The 22,969-nt window shown below is 39.2% G+C and overlaps 1 protein-coding gene across 11 annotated transcripts in view; it reads left to right on the forward strand.

Annotated features, from left to right (window-relative positions):
- Zfand4 (zinc finger AN1-type containing 4) overlaps positions 1–22,969 on the forward strand; it is a 74,635-nt gene that overhangs the window by 35,266 nt on the left and 16,400 nt on the right. For 7 of the 11 annotated variants that reach the window (XM_050148528.1, XM_050148522.1, XM_050148520.1 and 4 more), the window contains 4 exons: positions 402–477; positions 1,421–1,488; positions 5,951–6,137; positions 14,750–14,897. In XM_050148528.1, the coding sequence (XP_050004485.1) occupies positions 440–477; positions 1,421–1,488; positions 5,951–6,137; positions 14,750–14,897 (441 nt within the window). In that variant the 5' untranslated portion in view covers positions 402–439. Of the gene's footprint in view, positions 1–401; positions 478–1,420; positions 1,489–5,950; positions 6,138–14,749; positions 14,898–22,969 lie in introns of those variants that run through there. The other 4 variants (XM_050148529.1, XM_050148531.1, XM_050148530.1 and 1 more) reach the window with 3 other exon arrangements.

Below are 22,969 nucleotides of genomic sequence, written 5' to 3' on the forward strand. Positions count from 1 at the left end.
TTCTATCTTATGTATTGTATTATATACTTAGATATACTTAGATATACATACTTAGATATACATCATGGCAGCCTAAATAGTAATCAGAAAATCTCCTAAGATTCGTGGGGAATAGAGTAGCATTTCAATGGGAGTGTATATGCCATGGTAAACCACGAGTATTTAAAGGTAAGAGTGATGATGATTACAAAAGACACCTGAAATTGTCTTTCTTGGCCACTGGATAAATAAAAGTGGTGCCAGTCATACATTGAAGAGGACAGCTGTTGGGCCAGAGTGCTTGAACCAGAAATGTGTTTAATTCATAAGTATTCTTAGTTCTTTAATGACACAGCATTCTATCATGCTCTTTAGAGATGGTATTGAAATTTAAACACTTTTTATTATCACCTTTCCTTAAGGTATTCCCATCTGTCAGCAGCATTTAATTTGGAACAACATGGAGCTTGAAGATGATTATTGCTTGAATGATTACAAGTGAGTGTAACTATCTATTAGCAGCTTTATAGGTGCGCAGTGTTGTAACTCCACACACCGGTACTTTTCTTCATGTCTGTCCTGAACAGCTTGATCCCAGCTTTCATCCCGAATTCTGACCTCTAGATGTTGGCTCAGTACCACTTTTGCTCTTGATCTTCGTTCTCTGATGTTTGTTCTTCACCTTTAACTTTTCATGCCGAGCTCTTCATCCTTCCTTCTTACATGGTTGTATTAACTTCTTGTCTTTTTGCTTTTTTCTCTGAATATTGACCCATTCTTTCCTGGCCATGTTTTGGGCATAAGAGAGTTGCTCTCCACTGAGATTTTGTTCATCAGGCCCCTTTTCTCTTTAAGAAGTGGTACTGTGTGCACCTGTGGTTACAAATGTGCTTTCTGACATTTTACCTTTCTCTTTTCTCTCTGTAATTTATTTCACTGATGACAGAGGAGTTAGGAGGCTGAGAGATGGAAGAACACCAGGAGTTGGCAGAACTGGTGGATTTGCAGTGTTATTTTTATTCTATTGAATAAATTTCCTGTTTCCTCATTCTTTGGGTTTTGACTAAGTTTCTTTTCTTTCTTGGGCCTACTTTTTGTATTTTTCAAGACAGTGTTTCTCTGTATAATTCTGGCTATCCTGGAACTCTCTGTGTAGACCAGGCTGGCCTTGAATTCACAGAGATCTGCCTGCCTCTGCCTCTGGAGTGCTGGGATCAAAGGTGGGTGACCACCAGGCTGGGCCTCCATTTTAAAAAGCTTGTGAAAACTTATAAACTTTCTGTAATTTATACAGGCAAACAATATATTTATTCATATTGCTGTATCTTTCTTCATATATTAGGGAATGTATAGTAAGGCAAATAAATCAGCACATAATTAGTGGTTCATTTGACACTGATTGTTATTTGGCGATTATAGTTTATTTTTGTGCTATTTACAGCATTTCAGAAGGTTGTACCTTGAAGCTGGTATTGGCTATGCGTGGTGGACCGATAAGTACTAGAAAAGGTAGGCATTCATTAACACAATCTAACAATAATTCTTAAGTTTAGTAGTACTATTATTCAAGGGGTTAATGTTTTTATAGGCTCTCATTTTAGCCAAGTTCCTTTTCTGTATTAGGTCTTTGATTCTTTTAAGCATTAGTCTTTACAACTTAGATGTATGACCCCTGGAACTCCAATATGTAATCTCAGAATAAATCCCTCATGATTCTGGATTCAAGCCAGGAATATATAAAAATAAGTCTTAGTAGTAAATGGAGGAGAAATGAAATGATAATATAAATGTCACATTAGCATTGTGTTTAGATTCTTGTCAGTCTTGTTGCTTTTTAAACTCTGCTTGACTTTTAAATTCCTGTGATAATTATTTGCTATAGGAAATTCCCGAATTGCCTTTTTACCTGGGATGAAACTCAGTTTCTTAGTCGTGTTGAATTCTTCTCCAAATGTGGGCGATCTCTGGAATCCTTCATTCATTCAGCAGATGCATAGTGAGCATCTACTGGATTCTAAAATATATTTTATTTTAATTTTAATGTTGTGTATATGTGTTTTTGTGTGGGTATGTACACATGAGTGCAGTTATCTATGGAGACCAGACAAAGGTGCTGGATCCCCTAGAACTGAAGTTTTCAGGGTGATTATTAGCCGACCAGTGTGGATGATGGGAACTGAGCTGAACTGAGATCCTCTGCAACAGTAGTATGTGCTTCTAAGACCCATTTCTCCAGCTCCATCTATTGGACTTTGAGTGAAGGTCCCAAGTGCAGTAAACAAGGGTGACAGAGTCTCTGCTTCTTAACACTTCCTCCAATAGATGTGTGGGAAATTGATGGAATTTCAGGTGTTTGTGAGGTCTGTGTGGAAAACAGACAGGAAGATGTGATAAGATCTATATGAATAGCACAGTAGGAAAGGTCTGTGGGAAAGATTACAAGGGCAGAGACCTTAATTAGTAAAACGTGTGTCTTAGTGTTATTGTTGTGAAGAGACATCAGGACCACAACAACTCTTATAAAAGAAAACATTTAATGGGGGCTGGTTACACTTTCACAGCTTTAGTCCACCATCCCCATGGAGGGGAGCAATGGTGGCATGTAGGCAGACATGATAGCTCAGAGTTCTACATCCAGATCTGCAGGCAGCAGGAAGAGAGAGACACTGGGCCTGACTTGAGCTTTTGAAAGCTCAAAGCCCAACCCTAGTGACACAGTTCGCCCAACAAGGCCATGCTTGTTTTTATTTTTATTAAAGATTTTTTTTTATTAATTATACAGTGTTCTGTCTGAATGTATGCTGCAGGCCAGAAGAGGGCACTAGATCTCACACAAATGGTTGTGAGCCATGCGTTTGCTGGGAATTGAACTCTGGACCGCTGAAAGAGCAGTTGATGCACTTAACCTCTGAGCCATCTCTCCAGCCAAGGCCATACTTCTTAATCCTTGTCAAGTAGTGTCACTAATGACCAAGAATTCAAATATATGAATTTATGGGGCCATTCCTATCCAAACCGCCACAAAGTTTTAATCCAGGGAAGAGCTGGGAGCATGCTTACTAGCCCCCAAGTCAGGTTAGCCACAGGCACCCCCACCATATAGACTCATGCTCAGAGTAGTCCTGCTCTGTACCCTTAAGAAGACCTTCACATTTTTTTGCTCCTCCACAAACTAGAAAATTGTAAATTGAGTATAGATTCCATTGCTGGTTTATTCTCACATATCAAATTATATCCCCATGCTTTATAATTTTGGCTAAGATTAGATTATTAAAGTATTTTTCTTAGCTTGGCAGTTGTAGCACACACCTTTAATCCCAGCACTTGGGAGGCAGAGGCAGGTGGATATCTGTGAGTTCAGACTAGCCTGGTCTACAGAGCGAGTTCCAGGACAGGCTCCAAAGCTACACAGAGAAACCCTGTTTTGAAAAACAAAAACAAAAGAAAAGAAAGAAAAAAAAGTTTTTCTTATCTACCTTAAGAGCTGTTTATAAGAACTGCGTAAGTTAGGGAAAACAATGACAATGATGTTAAAGCTGATTAACCAACACTCTGAAGTCATCAGAAATTCTCTTAACTGATTTCTGTAGTAGTTTATGGGTTAGAGAGATGGCTTAGCAATGGGACTGCTTGCTTCATAATCATGAGAACTAGAGTTTAGATCTCAGCACTCATATAACCAGCCAGGCATCCCATAAATGCCTGTCACTCCATTTCTGAGGGATCCAATCTCCATACCCCCAAATGCATGTGCAGATAGATACACTTATGCAGACAAATAAATAAATAAATAAAATTTTAAAACAAAATGATTGTATGTCATATTGGTAATATTTATACTACTGAGGATACTTCAAAAACCGTTTGCTGAACTATTATGTCAAGTTAGACTTATATAGTGTTTAATGGTTTGTGCATTCTATATTAGGAAGTTGGCAATATGTACTATTACATCTTTAAAGCTCATTTAGTCTCTCAGATTCATTGTTTGAAAAGTGCCTTCATCATGTGGGTTACAATAATATTTAGCTTTTAAAATAGTCATTATCTAAATAACACAGGGAAGCAGGCATTAAAGATATACATGTATAATCTGAGTCCTCACGAGGCTAAGGCAAGAAGATCACAAATTACAGGCCAGTTTTGGTCATAAAATGTTAAGGATTTGCCTTAAAATAAACAGCACAAGAAAGCAATCTTCTCTACCTAAACTTGTATCCTAACATATACTGCTTTTAGGTGACAAAATCTTAGAGATTATTCAGTTATGAAGAAGCATGCATGCATAGACAACCTTATTACTTCTGCTTTAGGGTCTGGTTTTAGGAAAGGCTTTAGTATCTCTGGTAATAGTCAGGTCTTAATGCTGTCAGGTGGAAAGTGGCAATTTCAAGTTTTGAGAATAGTTTTGGATATTGTGGTGTTTGCCTGCCACCAGCCATGTAGGAGCCTGAGGAGGAGTATTGCAAGTGAGCTCAGGCTCATAGGTGTCTCAAAGAAGGCTAGAAGCTATGTGAAGAACATCATTTTAATACTTACACATTGTATGATTGTGAGAGAGCCAATGGAAATGTTATGCTTCAGAAGTAGTAGTGTTAAATTTAGACTATGAGGCAGCTTAGATACTTGTACCTCATTTTCAAAATTTAATATTTTTCTGTTAGTGTTTCTTCTTATTTTATCTTGTTTCCGGTGCTGGCAGTTGACCCTTTGAGCCTTGTGCATGCCAGGCAAGTACTCTGCTACTCAGCTGCATTCTCTGTTGGTGCCACTTCTTTAGGGCATTGCAGCATTCCAGCTTTGTTAATAAGTTCACAAAAGTTAGACAGCTTTGAAAATTGAGGACAACTGGGTATCACTGGCTTACCAGTTATGAGGAGTGTCAGAGTGGCTCCAGTAGGCCTCTGTGAGTCTCCTATGCTCTGACTGGACATGAACACACACCCTGACCAAGACACCTGGGTCATGAGAGAAGCCTTTCAAGAAACATATAGTGATCCTTTCTTTTTTTTCTTTTTGGTTTTTTGAGACAGGGTTTCTCTGTAGCATTGGGGCTTGTCCTGGAACTCACTTTGTAGACCAGGTTGTCTTCAAATTCACAGAGATCCACCTGCCCTGCCTCTGCCTCCTGAGTGCTAGGATTAAAGGCCTGTAAGAAACACATATTGGTCCTTTCTTAATATGCAGTTTTATCACACTAAAACGCCTTCCCTATTTGTGCACCTTTAACTATTTCAAGGAGCAGCTATAAAAGCATATATTCTTATATAACACTGAAGAAAAGATTTACTTGTTTTTTCTTTCTTTGTTGCTTTATTTTGTTGGTTTTGTTGTTGTTGTTGTTGTTGTTGCTATAGACTGAACCTAGGGCCTTGAGCATGCTAGATATTCACTTTATCATCAAATTTTGTGTCTAGCTCTCTCTTGCGTCTGACTTCTTGAGTATGTTTCCCAATTGTGTTTGAGTGCACATGTTTATTTTATAATCTAAAGTAAGTGGGATTTATAATACATTTAAGTGATTTATTGTTGGAACCAGTATTTAAAGGCACAGGAAGCTAAAGAGATTCACTAAAGTAATGATAGATAATATTGTACTTAGCAAGTGTATCAACTGTATTGGTACAGGACTACAAATGCCCTCATGTTTTAAGTGAAGCCCTGTCTATGGGCATGTAAAATAATGATACATTTTTTTTCCTTCATATTCATACAAAACAAGCCACGAGTTTGAGATGTGAGAGAGACATAGGAAGAATTGGAGGAAGGGGTATGGGGGGGATGATGAAAATATATAGTTTACATTTTATACAGCATCCCTTATTAACTATCAGAAGCCTCTTTGGAAAGCATCTTTTATCACATGTTCAGTGTGGTTGTATAAATTCAGCATGTATATCCTGTTACTGCAACAAGGTGCAAAAATATTGATGTGAATTGAAAGACTGTTTATCAATCTTTCCATTTTTAGTTCCTGTGGAAGACCCACTTAGGGAGCTTGCTGAGTACATGGATTCCAGTCAAGACGAGGTCTGGGAAAAGACCTCTTGCAACAAACAAGTTACATTTTTGGTATACCGGGAAGGAGATCAATTGAATTTCTTTCGTGTAGTAGACAGGGGAGATGGCACTTTAACACCGTTGTCTGAATCTTTAAGGTAAATAGGTTTCATTTGCACATTTCACTTAGAAATGGATACCATACAACATACTTCAGGAGCCTTTGTATGCTCTTTGGGTTATTTAGGTAGCTGTACTGTATTAACAAGGCCAAGTAAGTTCCATGGGCTCTCCACCCCTTTCCTTGATAAGTTATTCTGAAATCATCCTTCATGGTATTCATACTTAAGAAGGAATTCCTAAATTTTAACTTTCTTTACATGATAGTTTTTAAGTAAAAATGGTTTGTTTCCATTTATTTGTGAAACTCTAAGATGCCTACTAGAATATAATCTTGTGATAATAGTATATTATTATATAATCATGACATAGCAGAAAGGATTAATCCCAAAGTTTGGTATCATTTTTAACTGTGTTACTTAAAAATGGGTAAATCTCTTTTTTTATTTCATTACTACATAAGAGGAAATAAACTGTATGTTACTATTAAAACCAGAAGAAAAACACTATTGATTTTGCTTAAGTAGGCAGTAGAAAATGAAAGAATTGGGACAGGGTAGTTTCTGTGCATTTCAACTTAATTTGAGTCACTCCTTTCACTTTCATTTTCATTTTTAATTACAATATTTATTTGTGTGTGTGTATGGCATGATTATACCATGATGCACTTGGAAGTCAGGACATCTTGGAGAGATTCTTTCTTCTTACCCTGTTGGTTCTGAGGAGTAAACTCATGTAATAAGGATTGGCAGCAAGCGCCTTGACTGGTTGAACCGTCTCCTCAGCTCTCTTTTCAACTTTTAAGTCATTAAACATAACTAAACGTTTACAGCCAGTTCTAGCCAATATAGAAGCACTGGTGTGAGAGAGAGAATCTCCGCCTTCATTGAGTATTCATCTAGTAGCCATAGTCCTGGTGCTGTAATGTTGCAGAAGGATATGATCTCTGGGATCAGATGAGTTGGCCTTCATGTCACCCGAAATGTAGAGTCAGAGATGGCCTGTGAGAATTGATATTAAATGAGGAGAAAGGCTTGCTAAACAGACAAAGGAAGAAAAGATAGTAAAGTGAGTCTCACAAAAAGATGAAAATCTAGTGCTACAGTCATTCAAAGGAAAACCCAGCTTGTAATCTGGAGAGCAGTGTCTTGGGGTGCGGCATCTAAGTACAGTATGACTAGTGCTTTGTTCGGGCTGTCACCTCCATCCTCCACCCTCGTGCCTTATACTCATGGTGACAGCAGTGTATGTTCTGTCGTTTGTTATGGGGAAGGCCCTGCTTTCATGGTCATATGCACATTGTGATGTAATTCATTGCCTTTCACTTAGGTGATTGAGAGAACTGAGTTTTTCTGGCTGCTAGTTGGCTAGGGGCTTTTCTCAGTTCCTTTTTGATGAACTCAGACTAAAGTGATTTGGGACCTAAGTTATATTGTCAGAATCCCTTTACTCTTACCATGTTAAGTTGGCCAGACCAGTCAGATCGGGTCATACCCACACTCAAGGACAGTATATAGTGATTATAAATATCAAAGGTGAAAAACCATACAATTTCCTCTAAGATTCTGCTCAGAGTGTGTGAGATAGAGCGGTTAGACTCCTGGTGTGTGTTTGCTACACACACATGCATGTGAATGTATTTGGAGGTCAGTGGAACTTGCAGGGGCGGGTTCTATCTTTCTACCACATAGGTCACAGAGATGGAGTACCTTTATCACCAAGCCATGTTGCTGGCCTATAATTTCAGTTTGTGTTTACCACTGAACCCAAATATTGTCATAAAGTTCATGGGGTTAAGGTGTACTTTCTGTACAGATCACCAAATAGTGAAAAAAAAAAAAACATGATTGAGTGTTGACCGAGGTTTCTGTCCTGTCCAGTCCCACAGTCATTCAGTCCCAAAGAAACAACACAGAGGTCTACATTAATCATAAACTGATTGGCCTATTAGCTCAGGCTTCTTGTTAACTCTTTTCTTACATCTTATATTAGCCCACTATTCTTGTCTGTGTTAGCCACATGGCTTGGTACCTTTCAGTGAGGTGTTCTCATCTTGCTTGCTCAGTGTCTGGCTTCCTCTGTGTTGACTGCAAACTGACTCTTTCCTCTTCACAGAATTCTCCTGTTCTCATTGCTCCACCTCTACTTCCTGCCTGGGTACTGCCCAATCAGTGTTTATTAAAAATAATACAAGTGACAGGATAAACATCCATTGTTCCACAGCAATTGAGTGATCATTATGGTTTGAATTTGATAAGTTGTTGAAATAGGAGTGGCGGCAGGGCTGCGTCCCCGGCACCCGGCCGCCTGCATGGCTAGCTTATGCCCAGAAATAATTACACGGAAACTGTATTCTTTCAAACACTGCCTGGCCCGGCTAGTTCCAGTTTCTTATTGGTTAGCTCTTACATATTGTTCTAACCCATTTCTAATATTTTGTGTAGCCCACGAGCTGGCTTACCAGGGAGGATCTTAACCTGCATCTGTCTGGAGCGGGAGAATCATGGCGACTCTCTCACTGAGCTTCCTTTTCCCAGAATTTTCTTCTGTCTACTCCGTCTACCTAATTTTCTGTCCTATGAGGGCCGAGGCAGTTTATTATTACAAGACCCACCTCCATCAATAAGTCCCCAAAGCATCCTGTTTGGAGGCCTTGTTGTCAGTTGATAGGCTTTTGGGAAGTGATTGAATCTTAAGCACTCAGACATAATTGATTTGTCCCATGATGGGTTTATAATAGCATATTGGGAGGTGGGACCTAGTTGAGGAAATGAAAATGAGGTTTGTGCCCTGGAAATCATAATTCCGGCTGTGTCATTTTTCTCTTAAAAATCTTTATTACTTATTTGTGTGCATATATGTGTGTGTAGAATATGGATGTCAGACGATAGCTTTCAGGAGTTGGTTCTCTCCCCTTATGGGTTCTGAGGATTGAACTCAGGGTGTCAGGCTTTGTGGAAAGAGCCTTTCCCTCTGAAAGCTTTCTTCTCTTTCTCTCTGCTTCCTTCTGGCTGTGATGAGGTGAGTAGCTCTGCCCTGCCATGTGCTTCCCACCATAATGTTTTGTGTTATGAATGTCCAGGAACTCCAGAGCCAAGTGACCCTAGACTAAAACTTCTAAAATCATGAGCCAAAATAAATCTTCCCTTCTTTTTAGTCATTCCAGTTATTTGTCACAACAGTGGAAGAGCTGAAACACGGAGATAAACTTTGTTCCCACTAAGCCATCCAAGTGGTGTCACGATGCATGATGGATTCACGTATTTATCAGATGTATGCTATGGTGAGGATCAAAGTAACAATTAGAGGCAGCTAGTACTCACCCACTTATTTACAAGTTGGAATTAAAACACCTAGGGAGTAACTTCTCGAGGAGATGAGACTGAGAACGTGAGAAGTTCAGGAGTGGGTAGGAAGAGAAATGAAGAAACACAGACTCTGAAGGCTGGAGCAGAGAGTGGTAGTGTCTCCATTCAGCATGCCTGTACCAGCACAGCAGATGGAAGAGGTTCCAGAAAAAAGCAGATACCTAGGAAGCACAGCTAACATAGAGTTAACATGGCACAGAAGGGCAATCTCAACACTGCTTTTCAGGAATCTGCAAAACAGGTTACTGATAGAGAATCTTCTTGCATTCCCAGCACACATTGATGGTGCTGTTGTGAGGGAGCCGGGATTCTTGAAAAGGGAGAGGTGTGTATCAGAGCTTGTGGCTTTGGGAAACAAGCCCCTGTATTTTACTCTCCCCTTCTGTGCTGAAACCTTCTACAAACATGAATATGCTTTCAGTGAATGGCTTTGAAAATGAGTTTGAAAATAGAGAAGACTGTCTACTGTAATTCTGTGCCAGAGGTACTTGATAGGCAACAAGAAAAGGTTGCAGAACTGACTTCCCCTTTAACACTGGAAGCTCTGGTGCTAGTTTAGGAGCTGGAAGAACTGACTTCCTCTTTAATACCGGAAGCTGTGGTGCTATCTTAGAAGCTGGGAGAAGCAAGCAGATGCACCTGATTAGGTAGCTGAATGCTGTGGTGGATTGTGGGCCTCAGTATAAAGAGTTGCTCTTACTTCTAGTTGACTTCACAAGGGTCTGCAGAGCCTATCCTAGTTCTTTGCGCTCTCGGAGACATATAACTAACCAAGACATGGAAATAAGAGCTGACTGGAATAATAGTGGGTGTCCGCTCTTCATATATGCGGGGGACCATTTCAGTACAGTTGATACTTTCCTTTTTATTAAGACCTTTAATGTCAGCACTGAGGAGGCAGAGGAAGGCAGATCTCTGTGAGTTCAAGGTGAGTCTGGTCTACAAGAGCTACCAGGACAGGATCCAAAGCTACAGAGAAACCCTGTCTCAAAAAAAAAAATTTGTTTTTGGCAATTGTTTGGTACTTGTATTTTGCTTCACGTTTTTCTCTTTGTCATTTAATACTTTTTAAAATTCATATTATTGATGTTGTTTCTACCTCTCACTTGTTTCCTTTTCTCTCTTTTTCTTCTTCCTGGGTTTGAATCCAGGGCTTTGCACATGCTAGGCAGCTGTAAACAATGAGCTAATATTCCCAGTTCTTAAGTTCTCTGATATTTTATGATCTTTTCTCTTTCTTTTGTTTTTAGGTAATTTTATCATTTTAAAACAATTTATGTCATTTTTATTTATGTGTGTGCATATGTATATAGATTGTGGGCAGAGGACAGTTGGAGAGAATTCTGCCATGTGAGTTTTGGGGCTTGAACTCAGGTTGTTGTGTTCGTTCAGCAGCAAGTTCCATGGTACAATGAACCATCTCTACAGTCCTATCTTTGCTCTGTATTATTTGGCCTGCCATTCCAGTTGGTGACACTTTATATATTGTAGTTTTCCTTTGCTTTTTATTTTTTTGTGTCTGGTTTGCTTGCATTAGCATGTTCCTCTTTTCAGATGGTTCTAGGGATGGAGCACTTAGAGTACTTTGTATAGATGATTTACTATTGGGCCATTCTCCATCTTAACTAAGATAAATTATATCCTGCTTACCATGATTCATCTCAGCTGGGGACCTCAGGGAATATCCCTACTTAAAAACAAGAGCACATCAGGACCAGCAAGATGGCTCAGTAGGCAATGCTATCTGCTGTCTGATGATGCAAGCCTGACAACTTGAGTGGGACCCCTGGACTTCGTTAAGGTAGAAGACAGCTACAGACTCTCCAGAGCTGTCCTCTGACCTCAGTGTGTGTCTCATGGCACTCCACCACATCACACACACTAATAATAGGAATTATTAGTAATTAGAAAAAAGAGGTCATAAAAGCCTATAGCTAAGAACTCAAGTAGGTACAGTTAAAGGTGCTTCAGGATCTGTTTCTGGTTATTCATTCCCATAACATCAGCAGAGAGAAGCAAAGATGATGGATCTTTTTTTTTTTTTTTTTTTTTTTTTTTTTTTTTTTTTTTTTTTTTTTTTNAGGTTAAAGCACCTGGTTGCCACTAAGTACGACAACCCAAGCTCCATTCCAGGGACCCTGTGGGGGAAGGACAGGACAAGATTCCCACAAGTTGTCCTCAGACTTCTATTAGTGAGCCATGGCACATGCTCCTACGTGGTCACTTAAATAAGCACAATGTAATAAAAAATTAAATAGAATAAACAGCAGTTCTGATTCCTACCATGATTTATGTAAATGATGCTTCTGGGTGATTTAACATCCACGTTAGTCACCAATATCATTATAAGGAATTATAGAGGGTTGAGGAGCAAGGATGTTCCAACTTCTTTTTTTTTTTTTTTTTGGTTTTTCGAGACAGGGTTTCTCTGTGGTTTTGGAGCCTGTCCTGGAACTAGCTCTTGTAGACCAGGCTGGTCTCGAACTCACAGAAATCCACCTGCCTCTGCCTCCCAGCACTTGGCGTGCACCACCACTGCCCGGCTTCTTTTTTTTTCTTTTTCTTTTTTCTTTTTGGTTTGCATCACTGTAATTTGAACGTGCTAGGCTTTAATGTGCAGTGCTAAGTGTTGCTGTCAGTTCTACCATTGTGCAGAAGGAGTGACATGTAATGTACAGACTAGCCAGGCAGTCTCTGCTCTATGAAACCTGGATTCATGAGCAGACCTGAATTCTGTACAATTCTATGTGTTACGAAACACAATTATTTTTATCCTTTTCTATTTAAAAGTGTGAAAAACTACTCTTAGTTCATGGGCCACGTAATAGGTGGCAGATCAACTTTGACCCATAGCCCTGTTTTCTAAGAGACTATCAGATTCATCCACATACAAAGTATTATTAATTTTTTGTAGTCCCAAATCATTTTAGTAAGTCATGCTACCTTGTTTTTTAAGAGGGAAATCTAAACAGACATTGTAAGGGTTAAATGGTAACAGCCTTGTCTGTTTTGGAATTCTTTTGTAGACCACGCTATCCATAGAGATCCCCTACTTCTTACCCATTGTTGCCAATCTGGGACTCATTGGGGTCTGAACCCAAGTTAGAACCAGAACTTTAGGTAGGTTCTCTAAGAGCCTACTACTGCCCCTACTGTAGCCAGCCCACCTACCACTGGGCCCTGGTGAGCCAGACCCAAATACTGCTCAAACACACTCAGAATCAGTGTCTCTCTGTGTGTGTCATCCCCTCTGCTGCTGTCCTCCAACTCTGTTGCCCCTGTACACTTCACCTATCAGCCACCCTAGTACACCCTGCAGATCTGAGGCTGCTTTGAGTCTGAGCAGGAGATTGTATCTAAACTTCATCTCAAATAGGGACTCCCTGAGCCAGTTTACCTGCCCCCACATGCACACCTTTTCAGCTACCCCACTCATGACACAAATCTGAACTGCAAATCCAAGAGGGAACTCCTAGAGCTTCAATTCCCAGCCCTCTACCTGCTGTTGATCCCTGGGACTTCCTGATCCCAATCCAGAAGCACAATTGGAGATAATCATCTCCCTGCCTACTGCTCATATCAGACCATGTGGAATCTCATCTGGAACCCAGGAGTGGCCCCAAGACTGAAAGCACAGCATCTCAGGGTTTCTTATTTTTTTTTCAGGGTTTCTATTGCTGTGATAAAACACCATGACCAAAAGCAACTTGGGGAGGAAAGGGTTGGGTTTGGCTTATAACTCTCAGATCACACTCCATCACTGAGGGAAGTTGAGACAGGAACTCAAATTACAACTTGGAAGAAGGACTGAAGCAGAAGACATGGAGGAACATTGTTTACTGGCTTGTTCCTCATGGCTTGTTCAGCCTGCTTTCTTACAGCACCCAGAACCAACTGCCCAAGGATGGCACTGCCCACAGTGAGCCCTCCCACGTAAATCATTAACCAAGAATATTCTTCATAGGCTTGCCTACAAGCCAATCTGATAGGGAAAATATCTTTGTTGAAGTTCTTCAAGTTAATAAAAAGACCAAATAGGATACCAGCCATCATTCAACTGGTCCACAACCCGAGTAGTTGGGGTAATAGCAAACAAAGGTGAGGCCAGATGTTAACACCACAGACACTGCCTAATAACAATTCCAGATATTAATGATCTCAAGTCCCCCCCCCCAAACCCAACAAGCTTACAGATTGAATCACAAAACAGAATCTGTCTTTCTGCTTCCTCCAATAAACACCTCACGTCAAGAATATACACCATCTTAAGGTAAAAGGTTGGAAAAAGATATTCCAAGCAGGGGCAGCTTTTCTACCTGACATAGTAGACCAGAGCTAGTCACACAGGACAGAGAAGGACACTTTGTACTCTTAATATAGGAAAACCCACCAAGAGGATATTAGAAATATTTATGTTCCAAACACAAGGGCAGCTAATATAATAAAAGAAACAATTAGATATAAAACCACAGATTGACACCAATACAGTGATAGTGGGTGAATTCAAATTCCACTCCCACGAGTAGACAGGTCATCCAGACAAAGACAGATAAACTGCAGTTCAATATCATAATCAAATGGATCTTCAGAACATTACAGCAAAGACTCAAGACTTTTCTTAGCAGCACATGGAATATTCTCCAAAATTAATCACATATTATGATACAAGGCAATTCTCAACAAAATGTGTGTGCAGAGACTGCAAGTAGACCTCAGGTTTGTTCTTCAGCACTGTCCAGCTTGTTTTCTGAGGTAGTCTTTCATTGGCTTAAATTTCTATGGGGGAGGCTAGACTGACTGACAGTGAGCCTCAGGGATGTGCCTGTCTCTGCCTTCCCTGTGCTAGGATTACAAGCCCATGCCTCCATACTCAGCTTTTTAGATTGAGTTTTTGGAACTGAATCCACTGAGCTGTGTCCTTTGCCCCCAAATATGTTTTGAGTATGCTGGATATGTATGTTGCTCCATATCTAGTATGCTTGCCTAGCACACACAAAACCCTAAATTCAAGTCCTAGAACTGCATAAAACTGAGTGGGTGGCACACACCTCTAATCCCAGCACTCAGAAAGTGGAGGCAGAAAGATCAAAAGAATAAGCCCTTCCTCAGCTACATAGCAAGTTTCAGGCCAATTTGGGCAAAAGAAACATTTTGAAATTTATTTTCTTTCACTTTTCAATGACAAAATGTAATTAGTATTTCCCTTGTAGTTCTTGTACATAGAACTGTTAATCCTCAGCCGGTGTCAAGCATGTTTTAAGTACCTACTGTTTTCCTTGCAGCGGTGGTTCTGTGTATAATCTGTACACAGATGAGGATGAAGAAGCTGAGCCTTCCCCTTCTGGGCAACAGATCATTGAAAATTCAATAACTATGAATAAGATGAAACTGCTGAAGGCTAAGATGGAGAACATGAATCTCAGCAAAAAGGTGAAGCTGTTGACTCTTGGCCAAGCGTTTCTCTAGCTTACAGAGGCAGGACTCGCAGCCCCGAGTCTGTGGGGAGTTGTGGAGAACTATAAAATATTACTCATTTCACGTTTCTGGTCTCAACTTATTTATTAAGATGTGACAAATGAACATTGAAGTTTTTAGTCTAGCAACACACCTGAAAGGGTTATGCACACTGAGCATAATTCATCTTTAAAATGTTATAACTGTAACATGAAAAAGGGTAGTAAAAGATAGCTTGATCTTTCAACAATCAAAAGTATGATTTCAAGATTTACACATTACAGGCACTGAGACAGGCACACTATAGCCCAGGCTGGCCTAGAACTATGCCTAGCGGATAGTTACTACTTTAGCTTTAGTGGATCCGGCCAGTTTTCTAAAGTAGTTCCAAAGTGGATAATGGATTTGCATTCTTTCCAGCATTGGCAGAGATTTGCAATTTTTCCACATTCTAAACAGTTGGTTTTGTTTCTGGATATAAGTTTCTCCTCTCTCTCTCTCTCTCTCTCTCTCTCTCTCTCTCTCTCTCTCTCTCTCTCTCTCTCTCTCTCTCTCTCTCGTCTCTTTCCTTCTCCTCTTGATCCCATACACAGCTGTACTATTCCTTGACTTCTTTTTAATCTGTTAGTGCCTTCCCATCTAAAATAAACAAACTTTTAAAATACAGCTTGAAGCCTGGACAGGTGGATTGGCAAATTAAGGCACTTGCCACATAAGCCTGCAACCTCAGGTTTAATCCCTATTAAGGTAGGTGGAGAGAACTGATTCCTGAAAGTTGTCCTCTGACCTCTTCATGCATACCATGGCAAATCACATCATCATCATCATCGTCGTCGTCATCATCATATAACAATAATAATAATAGTAAAATTTAGACTCTGCTTGAAGAATTTTTAAGAATTAAATACATTTATTTAATTATAACTCAAAGTAGTTCCATTTTTTTCCGTTCTTTTTTATTTGTTTGCCTGGTTTCCTGGAACTCACTCTATAGATCAGGCTGACCTCAAACTTACAGAGAACTGTCTGCCTCTGCTGGCATTAAAGGCATGTACCACTACACCAGCTCTCCTGCCTCTTTCTGTAAAGAGCCCATCACAGTCTTCCCTAAAATAACCACTGTTTTACGAGTATATCCACAAGTAATTTTTGTCTGATGTGGAACTTTATATAAATAAACACCATAGACAATACAATATTTCATAAAATTATGATTTATTTTCTTCAATATAAATTTTTTAAAAATTAAATTATTGTTCAACTACACAGTGGTTCTTTCTGTTCCTCTCTTTTGTGTGATAAGCATTCAGGTATCTGGGCAGTTGGTTCTGGGTGCTGTAAGAAAGCAGGCTGAACAAGCCATGAGGAACAAGCCAGTAAACAATGTTCCTCCATGTCTTCTGCTTCAGTCCTTCTATTAAGGGAGCCACTGGAGCATATTTATACTTTCTTCAATGGATACCTGCCCTTTGTTCTCTGCATCATGTACTTAGCAGGAAACTTAGAGTCACAGGAAAGATAACATTGTTTTATACCAAATTGCCAGGTATTCGATGTGTACTACACTTTGTGAGGTGTAGGAAGAAGATCATGATTTTTAGGTTAGCGTGGCTAAGTAAGTTCTATGCCAGTTTAGGCTACATAATGAGACCTTGTCTCAAAACAGACAAACAGAATGAAGAAGTTACAAGGACTGTTTTGCATAGGTTTTCAACTACTTCACACTCCCATTAATAGCAGGAGAGTTCTGGTTTGTGCCAATCCTTGCCACACTTAATATTCATCAGTGTTTTTATCTCAACCATTCTGGGATTGTGTGCTGGTTTTTATTTCATTTTTCTTATAAGGAATAATATTTACTTTTAAAAAATGTTGGCTCTTTATATGATTAAAATTTTGTCTTTTGTATGTTGCCAAATATTTTGCTCATTTAAAAATTAGGTTATTTTCCTTTTACTTATTGGTTAGTAGACATTTTAAAAATGTATTTTGGAGCTAAGTGTGGTGATGCACTCCTGTAATACCAGGCCTTTGGAGATGGAGGCAGGAGCACCAGGAGTTCAAAGTCAGCCTCAGCTGTCTAGAATGCCTGAATCTAGTCTAGGTTACATGAGACCTATCTCAAAGCAACTAGTACACATATTTATATGTATGATATAAAATCTTTGTCAGATGTATGGTTTGTAGTTTCTAATACTCTCTGACTTGCTCTTTCACCTATTTTGATGATTATTGTTAATTTTAATATAATTTATCAGTTTTGGTTTTTATGATTAGTATTTAATAATTTTTATGACATATTTCCTATCACAGGTCTTGAAGACATGCCTCTGTTTTTTTCTCCAATACTTTTTAGATGGTTACTTATTTCTAAATTTAGATCTGCAATTCTTCTGATTTTTTTTGGATATAAACTTGGGTAAAGATCATTTGTTTTCACTCAGATGATGAACAATTGACAGAACATCTATGCTGTAATTATTGTGTATGTGGTAATAGAACTTTGATATATATGAAACCTACAAGAAATAGACGAGTGCTTATCTTCAAAGATTTCTGCTCAGCGTAGCTGCTAGGACAGAGAATTGGAAAAGTTTCTGAGAACCTGAAGAACAGTATCAACTTATTGACCTAGGTGGCATTTGCAGAATGCTCCATCCTGCAACAGAATACACATTTCCTGTCAAGGGAATACATGTAGAACATTTACTACAAACAGCAACAGTATTTTGTACATAAAATAAATTCTAATAAATTTCAGGAAGATTCAAATCACTAAAAAATGCTCTGGTTTACAAAGGAATAAAACTGGAAATCAATAATAGATCAATTTGGGAAAAATCTGATATTTCAAAATATCACATTTCTAAGTAACTCATAGGTCAAAAACATAGAAAGAGAAGTTGAAACATATTACACTGAATAAAATAATTCTGATAGTGCAGGATAATTGACTTTTTAAGAATATGAGGTAATTTTGTGTTGTTGTCATGACCTGCTCTTGGTTATGATATATTTTCTTTTTCATATTTCTAAATTTTTGCTAATGTTTTTCTCAGAATTTTTTTTCATTGAGGGGAAATAATCTCCAATTTTCTATCACACAACAAAATGAGAGAATTTCAGGGAGGACACTACCACCTAATTATTATTTTTAACTTATTTTTATTTTAAATAACATTTTATTTTACTTTATATAATGGTAAAATATATAAAATTTACTGTCCATTCTGTTTGTTTGTTTATTGACAGAGTCTCACATAGCGTAGACTAGCCTCAAACCCACTGTATATTTGAGGCTAGTCTTGAACTTTTAATTTTTTTGTCTCTACCTCCCACATGCTGGGACTATAGGAACATGTTATCTGAGGTTTCTGCCCTGCCTGGTTCCTGCAGTAGTTAAGTCCCAAAGAAATCACACAGAGGTCTACATTAGTTATAAACTGATTGCTCCATTAGCTCAGGCTTCTTATTTACTAATTCTTATAATTTACATTAGCCCATTATTCTTGTCTATGTTAGCCATGTGGCTTGGTACCTTTTTTGGCGAGACAGTCACACCTTACTTCTTCTGTCACAACTGCAGAATGCACTTCCCTCTTCCCAGAATTCTCATTGCCCCGTCTCTACTTCCTGCCTGGTCACCCCGCCTACACTTCCCGCCTGACTACTGGTCAATCAGCAGGTACTTAAAATATAAGTGACAGGTACAGACCATTGTCCCACAGTAGGAATGTGCAACCATATGAGCTTCAATGGTCTTTACATGTAATCCCATTAGCAGTGTTACGTATGTTTATGTCTTTGTTCAATTAGTCTTCAGAACTTTATCTTACAAAACTGAAGTTCAGTATTTCTTAAAGCCATCTTCCTATATCCCGTCCTTTAACCTCTGCCAAGTACCATTCCACTTCCTATTTCTGAGTTTGTCTACTATAGATACCATACATAAGTGAAATGTCATAGTACGTGTGGCTAGATTATTTAATCTTGTATGACATCTCTGAGGTTCATTCATAGTGTAGCATGTGTCAGAATCTCTTTTCTTTTTAGATTGAATAATTCCCTTGCACATATGTACCACATTTTGTTCATTTATTTATCAATCAGTAGACATTTAGGTTGCTTTCACATTTTGGCTATTGTGAATATTGGTGGTATAAATATGGCAAATACCTCTTTGGTCCTTTGACTTTACATACACATATACACACATACATATATACACACACTTACTTTATTCTTAGATAATTTAGCACATGTACACAACGTGTAGACCCGCTCTCATCTTTCTACCACCCCTATCCAAGCCCCAGCTTCCTCACAAATCGCTCTTATTTCTGTTTTGTTTTGTAACCCTGAGTTTAACCAGAACTGTCTGTCTGTGTGACCATGAATTTGGCCTTGTCCAGTGGAGCCTGATAAGCTCAGCAGTGAATGCACAGCTGGTAACAATTATATTAGATATTTTAAGAAGTATAAGCCCATTGTTTATAAATTGTTCCTCAGTTTTGATTTATGTGAGTTACACTATGATTAGAAACTGGTTACTTCTTTGGCATAAATGTCACATAAAAGATGTATTCTTTGTATAATACATCCATAGAAACATTATGACAGTTGGTAATATTTTCAATTTATCATTTTAGGAATTTCCTCTTAGCTCAAAAGTAGTTGAATAGATTTAGATAAGTTTTGGTGGTTGAGGCTGTTTTATTTTTCATTGTGTTTAATTTTTATTTCTATTGCATGGAAATCAGACAATGTCATTTATAGTTCTGCTCTTTAGAATTTAATTAGAGATCTGATATTCTCCATGTGTGCCCAATGTATATTTAAAAAGATAGTTTATTCTCTTAATTTCAGAGCAAAAGTTTTACAGGTATCTATCTGTAGGATCTACTTTATTAATTGCTTAGGTATGATTCTTTATTTTGTCAGTTTGATGTCTTCTGCAGTGAGAACCGTAATACATGAAAACCCACTAAAGGTTTCTGTATGTCTCTTTCCACCTTATAGGAGTATCTCCTGTGTTGTTTGACAAGTGTCAGTGGCACTTTGGTTGTGCTAATCTTAAAGGTCAGGAGACACTTGCTGTCCTGGACTGTATCTTTAAAACTTGCTTTCCTGATGTCATCTGGCACCTTTGCCTCCTGCATGTTAGCTAAACGACAGAAAAATTACTGCACTTTCTCTTTTCTCCATTTGTTTTCATTCTCTAGATGAGCAACATATCTATTTATTATTATTATTATTATTATTTATTTATTAAAGATTTCTGTCTCTTCCCTGCCACCGCCTATCATATCCCTCTCCCTCCCCTAATCAACTCCCCCTCTCTCATCAGCCCGAAGAGCAGACTGGGTTCCCTGCCCTGTGGGAAGTCCAAGGACCTCCCACCTCCTTCCAGGTCTAGTAAGGTGAGCATCCAAACAGCCTGTTTTTGTTTTTAAGATGGGGTTTCTCTGTGTAACAGCCCTAGCTGTCTTGGAACTTGCTTTGTAGACCAGGCTGGCCTCGAACTCATAGAGATCCTCCTGCCTTTGCCTCACAGTGCCGGGGTTAAACCACCGCCTGGCCTCAAATGACTTCTTAAAATACACAGAAAAAAATGAAAATACTCTGCTCTCCCCTAGTTTTCTTGGCTTCCTACAAGAACCATTTACAGTAGCAGTTCTCAATCCATGGGTCATGGCCCCTTTGGGGTCACATCTCAGATATCCTGCATATCAAATCTTTACATTACGATTCATAACAGTAGCAAAATTACTGTTATGAAATAGCAACAAAAATAATTTTAGGCTTGTGGGGTCACCACAGCATGAGGAACTGTATTAAAGGGGCGCAGCATTAGGAAGGTTGAGAATCACCATATAATAGTTACCTTTGTATTGGTGCCTGTCTGTGAGCATGGTAGCTGAAATGTGTGCGTGTGTGTGTGTGTGTGTGTGTCTTCTGTGCCCTCTTCCTTATCTCTTAGGAAGCTGCTCTAGTGGCCAGGATTGAGAAGGGCATTTGATTTAGACAGATTGGGGACCGACCGGGTCATTTTCAAGATTCTGTGAGTGCACGAGTCTCACCGTGGAGCTGACGCCTCTGTTGTGACAGGCTCACTTCTAGTTGGTCCCCGACAGGCAGTCGGGGAATAGATGAGTTCTTCTAGGGAGCTGGCGTGATGAAAGGAGGCCCCTCTAACGACAGAAATTCTAGAAAGCGATAAACGGGGTGGAATATTAAGAAATATCACAAAGGATCGTTTTGTGTGCCATGGAATTTTGAAATAGCATTCCCAGCAAGGAGAAAGCGTGTGGTGTTTGCAGTAAAATGAATTAGTGCCTTATTGAAAGGAATTGGGCTTCCAGGAAATGGCTTGGGGCTCAGGGTGGGTTTTGCTGAATTTCATGGAGAAGAATTTCAGGCAGGCTGTAGGCAGAGGGGGAGTGATATTTGGTTCTTGAGGTATTAATGTTTCTGCTGCCCAAACCCACGACTAATCGCATGTGCTTTGTGTTAGCAATCACCTTTGTAATCACTCACAAATGGCTGCTTCTTTGTTCTGTAAAACCAGTAACTTAGGAACGGAAATGATGTTTATTAGTATTTTAACTATACCCGTGCTGAAGCAGCGGCTTCTCTGGTAAAAGAGCATCTTTTGCAAACAGTTTCTAGTTGTTACTTCTTTCTCCTCTTGACTCCAGACTTCCTTTTCTCCAGGGTGGTAAATTTGTTCTTACTTCCTCTTGAATTCTGGCTGATTTTACCTCCAGGCATCCGTGAAAGACGCAAGGATTGACCTTCCTGTCACTATGACCTTCATAGCACACCTCTCCAGTTCTCCTATCTGAGAAATGGAATGCCCCCAAGGAGCAACGCAGCCCTGTGGTGGTGGTGTTTGTGGTCGGTTTGACAGGGTCTGTAGGCTAAGAGATAAGCCTTCAGGATTAGAGCTGTGCAGACTTACATAGACTGAGTTCCCTGAGTCGAAAGACCCAGTCTAGATGTGTCCTGGTTCCCTGGGCTCCCACGCCCAAAAGGGAAGCTAGCTGAATATAGTGGGTAGCCTGTTGTTTCTGGTTCCGACTGCCTTGGTTCTCCCACCAAGATGGAGTGTACCCTTGAATTGTCACACAAAAGAAATCCTTCTGTTGCTTTTGCCAGGGTATCTCGGGATATCGTGGGAAAAGTAGCTGAGCCAAGACTCCTCCATCACAGTTGGGAGAAGATGGGAGCAGTAGTCCAGAAAAGAGGGGCTGGCAAGAGAAAGCGAGGTGGGGAATCTGAAATGAGATTCATTGCAGGGTTATAGTAAAAAAAAAAAAAAAATCAAAAGTTCAGTTCATATTTACGGAAAACCAATGCTGATGAAGTTAGGAGTCTTTGGACTTTTCTGTTTTTAGTGGTGGTTTTGGTTGATTTAGAGGAGGGGATGCTGAGGCAAGCCAAGGTTAACGAAAACCTGTCTCACCACTAGTGAAACTGGTGCGGCGCATGCACAGCTGACCCACCTGCTTTCTTTGTGGGCAAATTATCTGGAGACTGAATTAACTTCTTAGAACATAAGCCAATAAGCCAAAGCCATAAATTCAGCGTCAATAAAAACAAAGCAGGTTCCCCACGTCTCACTTTAAGCTACAGCTTTATTAAGCGGACTTATATTACATGTGTTTTATTAAGCACGTTTGTAATAACTTCTTTTTNATAGTAACTTTTTTGTTATCTTTTAAAATTCTTTGTGTTTTATTTTCATTCTTTTGGATGTTTTTATGTCACTTTTATGTCACATAAGGTTACTTATGTACAATATCATATCATCGGCAAATAACGAAAGTTTGACTTCTTCCTTTCCAATTTGAATCCCCTTGATCTTCTTATGTTGTCTTATTGCAATTGATAAACTTCAAGAACTATGTTGAAAAGATATGGAGAGAGTGGACAGCCTTGTCTTGTTCCTGATTTTAGTGGAATCGCTTTGAATTTCTCTCCATTTAATTTGATGTTGGCTGTCGGCTTGCTGTATATTGCTTTCATTATATTTAGATATGATCCTT

The sequence above is a fragment of the Alexandromys fortis genome, unplaced genomic scaffold (assembly GCF_014885135.2).
Source record: "Alexandromys fortis isolate MF-2015 unplaced genomic scaffold, M_Fortis_MF-2015_v1.1 scaffold_59, whole genome shotgun sequence".
Classification (NCBI taxonomy): Eukaryota; Metazoa; Chordata; class Mammalia; order Rodentia; family Cricetidae; genus Alexandromys; species Alexandromys fortis.